Source organism: Oncorhynchus gorbuscha, linkage group LG02 (genome assembly GCF_021184085.1).
Source record: "Oncorhynchus gorbuscha isolate QuinsamMale2020 ecotype Even-year linkage group LG02, OgorEven_v1.0, whole genome shotgun sequence".
Lineage (NCBI taxonomy): Eukaryota > Metazoa > Chordata > Actinopteri > Salmoniformes > Salmonidae > Oncorhynchus > Oncorhynchus gorbuscha.
The window spans coordinates 17,154,552-17,158,709 of NC_060174.1; the positions used below are offsets into that span (position 1 = coordinate 17,154,552).

The 4,158-nt window shown below is 45.1% G+C and overlaps 1 protein-coding gene across 1 annotated transcript; it reads left to right on the forward strand.

Moving 5' to 3' along the window:
* The first annotated feature begins 2,175 nt into the window (after nt 1-2,175).
* On the forward strand, nt 2,176-3,180 carry LOC123989560. Its single transcript, XM_046290677.1, has one exon. The coding sequence runs from the start codon at nt 2,176-2,178 to the stop codon at nt 3,178-3,180; it is 1,005 nt and encodes a 334-aa protein (XP_046146633.1).
* Nucleotides 3,181-4,158: the final 978 nt, after the last annotated feature.

Here is a 4,158-nt window from a genome sequence, read left to right on the forward strand (position 1 = left end):
AAGAACATACCAACAACTGAGAAGATATATTACTTAAGAAAATATGTCGGTGGTACATAAGAAAGCCATCGAAAGTTACTTTATGTTAGGAACAGAATCAGCCTACCATGCTACTTGGACCATTCTTGAAGAAAATCTTGGAAGCAAATTCTTCATCGCCAAGTCTTTCAGAGATAAGCTCAATGCATAGCCTACGATAGGATCAAGGACAGTCTTGAGCAGAGACCTTTAGACTTTCTTTGCAGCTGTGAAGCTGCTATGTCTCAGAATAAGGGCCTGGAGGTGCTTAATGACTGTAATGAAAACCAGATCCTCGCTAAACTCCCAGATTGGCTAACACCAATATGGAATGAAAGGTCACAGACATCTTAGAAGAAACGGAGATCTTTCTAGCTTCAGTCAGTTTGTGAAGTTTCTCACGAGAGAAGCCAAGATTGCTTGCAATCCTGTAACATCCCTTCATGCATTGAAACCAAGTGAAGATGGGAAACTTAAGACGCCAAGGATTCAAAACTCGGACAGAGGGTATTAGCAACTAACTCTGATGAGAAAGATACTGTTACTAGTTGTGTCTTCTGTGAGAAGTCAGGTCACAGTCTCCACAAATGCTGGAAGTTCATGGATAAGCCCACCGCAGAGCGACAGAAGGTTGTTCAAGAGAATAAATTGTGCTTTGGCTGTTTAAGGCCTGGGCATCGATCGAAGATTGTGATAACAAGAACACATGCGACACGTGTCAGAGGAGGCATCCATCCTGCCTGCACGAAGATCGTAGTAAAGAAAGGTTACGGGATAGGAAGACAGAGCCCCCACGAGATAAGGGGACAAGAGCGTCAAGTGAGGTCATATCTAACAGAGTCGTAAGGGACATTAACAACACTCACACCTCCACAATCATTCCAGTATGGGTATCAACCACAAGTGAGCCAGATCGGGAAGTTCTTGTGTATGCACTTCTTGACACCCAGAGCGACACCACTTTTATCCTTGAAGAGACAACAAAGGCTCTCAATACAAGGAAGAAGCCAGTCCAACTGAAACTCTCTACAATGGCTTCAAGGAATACCATTGTGCCCTGCCAGAAGCTGTCTGGTTTGCAGGTTAGAGGGCTTTACCTGGAGAAGAAAATCCCTCTGCCAACGACCTACTCGAGAGAGAGTTTATTCCTGCAAACAGAGATCATATTCCTACTCCAGAGACTGCAGAGCATGGTCTCATCTTGAACACATTGCAGAGGAGATTGCTCCTCAACAGAGCTGTGATGTCGGTCTCTTAATTGGCTACAACTGCTCCCAGGCTCTCCATCCAAGAGAAATTGTGTCTGGTAAGGGAAATCAGCCTTTTGCTCAGAGAACAGATCTTGGCTGGAGCATAGTCGGCTATGGAAATCCATGTATTGACTATGGCGACCCTATTGGAGTGAGTCATCGCGTTATCGTTAGACAGGTGATGCCAAGCCTTCAATCTTCTTCCAACCTCACAAATCAAGTACACTATGTTTGTAGAAGTAGAGCATGGCGCTTGTAACGCCAGGGTAGTGGGTTCGATCCCCGGGACCACCCATACGTAGAATGTATGCACACATGACTGTAAGTCGCTTTGGATAAAAGCGTCTGCTAAATGGCATATATTATTATTATATATTATTATATTACGTAAGGACAATGGACATTATGAGATGCCGCTGCCGTTTAAGAAAGAAAGACCCAATCTGCCGAACAATAAAACATGTGCAGTTCACCGACTCAAGTGCCTGGAAAGGAGGCTAAGGAGAGACAAGCAGTACTACAAGGACTACACAGCATTCATGGAAGAGACTATAGCTTGTGGAGATGCTGAGAAGGTCTCTAAAGAGGAAATTAACAAGCATCCAGCATGGTACATCCCCATACCATGGGGTTTATCACCCACAAAAGCCTGGGAAGATACGAGTCGTCTTTGACTGCTCAGCTAAGTTTCGAGAGACATCCTTGAATGATCATCTCCTTACCGGTCCAGAGTTGACAAACACATTGCTGGGCGTCCTTTGTCGTTTTTCGTAAGGGTCCAGTTGCAATCATGTGTGACGTAGAGCGCATTTTCCACCAGTTTCATGTGAAAGCAGAAGACCAAGAATATCTACGGTTCCTTTGGTGAGAGAAAAGAGATCTAGAGTCTCAACCCTCAGTGTACCGTATGAAGGTCCACTTGTTCGGCGCAGCTCCATCTCCTGGTTGCGCCAACTATGGTCTCAAACATCTTGCTGCCGAAGGGCGAGGAAGCTTCAGAGAGAAGTCTATCCAGTTCATAGAAAGGAACTTTTATGTTGATGATGGGTTGACGAGCGTATCGTCTGAAGCTGAAGCGGCCCAGCTGGTGAAAGAAGCAAGAGAGCTTTGCAGCATCGGCAAACTTCGGTTGCACAAGTTTATCTCTAACAGCAAGGAAGTTATAGCCACAATTCCCAAGGAAGAACGTGCCAAGGGTGCCAAAGACCTGGATATGGCTCTGGGTGAACCACACATGGAGAGAGCACTTGGTGTACTGTGGTGTGTCACATCAGACAAGTTCCAGTTTAGAGTAGTTTTCAAGGAACGCCCACTCACAAGAAGAGGAGTGTTGTCTACAGTAGCCTCTGTATATGATCCGCTTGGGTTTGTGGCACCCTTTGTCCTGGCGGGGAAGCAGATCTTGCAGCGGATGTGTCGTGACAAAATAGACTGGGATGACCCCCTTCCAGATGACCTACGTTCCCAGTGGGAATTCTGGCTCCAAGGTCTACAAAACTTGTCTGAAGTAAGGATCCAACGAAGCTACTTGCCATCAAGTTTCAAGGAGGTGCAGAGTTATGAGCTCCATCACTTCTCCGATGCTAGTACCTCAGGTTATGGAGAGTGCTCATACCTCAGAACAATCAGCACCGCAGGAGAAGTTCATTTCTCCCTAGTTATGGCGAAGTCGAGAGTCGCCCCTTCCAAGGTTATGACCATACCACGACTGGAACTTTCAGCAGCGGTGGTAGCTGTTCGAACAAGTGACATGCTCAAAAAGGAGCTAGAGATACAAGGTCTACAGGAATACTTCTGGACAGACTCGAAGGTAATTCTTGGCTACATCAACAATGAAGCCAGAAGATTCCACGTCTTTGTAGCTAACCGTATTCAACGCATTAAACCTCCAACACGGACAGAAATGGAGTAAAGACAGAAGAAACGCAAGGATGAATGACATTGTCATTTTGCAAGATGATACTGCACCACACAACCAGTGGAAATTGGCAAAGGTTACAGAATTGTACCCGGGACAGGATGGCCGGGTGAGAAGATTCAAGTTACTGATCAGCGACTCAACCCTAGATGAGAGGTAAACGCATCACCAAACCCACCTATCTGGAGAGGCCCATCCATAAGACAGTCAACCTCCCGGAAGCCTATCAAGAAACCTGCAGACCCCTTTCACAGAAATCACCGGTGATTGGTGGGAGTGTAACTGACAGTTAGACTTACAGGTTATGTCGTTGTCTTTTGTTTGAATTGTTTATGTGTCCGCTGTGCGGGGGAAATGATAATACAAGCGGAACTACGTAGCTAATACTGTTGTAACGGGGATCCTTATTGTAGCAACACACTTTTGGAGGGAAGGCAATCCTGCGATGCGTTAGCTAAGTTTTCATGTCATCGGGTGTAGTTCATAAAGGTTGAAGAGTGTATGTTAGGATGAAGTGTGAATTCATGCCAGGAATAATAAGTGTGAAATTTGATTTCCTCCCTTCTGTAATAAGCAGCCAATGAGGTATTTGTTCCTTTATTCATGTGTTTAATCTGAACCCGTTATAACGCCGGTTAAACTGTTATGTATGTAAGCACTTCAGAGTTATACCAAGCTAATAAGTCACTCGTAAGATAAGGTTGTAAGAGTGTGCTTAACTGTATTTTTCATTTACTTTATAGTTCTCACGGAAGATGATAATGCTGACTAAAACTACAGAATAAAGCCGCCATTTAAAATCAAGGAACGGTTGTGCTCGTGGTTACTGAAGGGAGCTACACATAGGTGTTCCTTTTTTCCAGGTGGAAAAGGGCATTGTGGAGTACGATTGAGATTACGTCATCTGTGGATCTGTTGGGGCGGTATGCGAATTCGAGTGGGTCTAGGGTTTCTGGGATGATGGTGTTGATG

Coding starts and splice junctions, on each gene's coding strand:
- LOC123989560 (XM_046290677.1), top strand. CDS start 2,176: ATGAAGGTCCACTTGTTCGGCGCAGCTCCATCTCCTGGTTGCGCCAAC.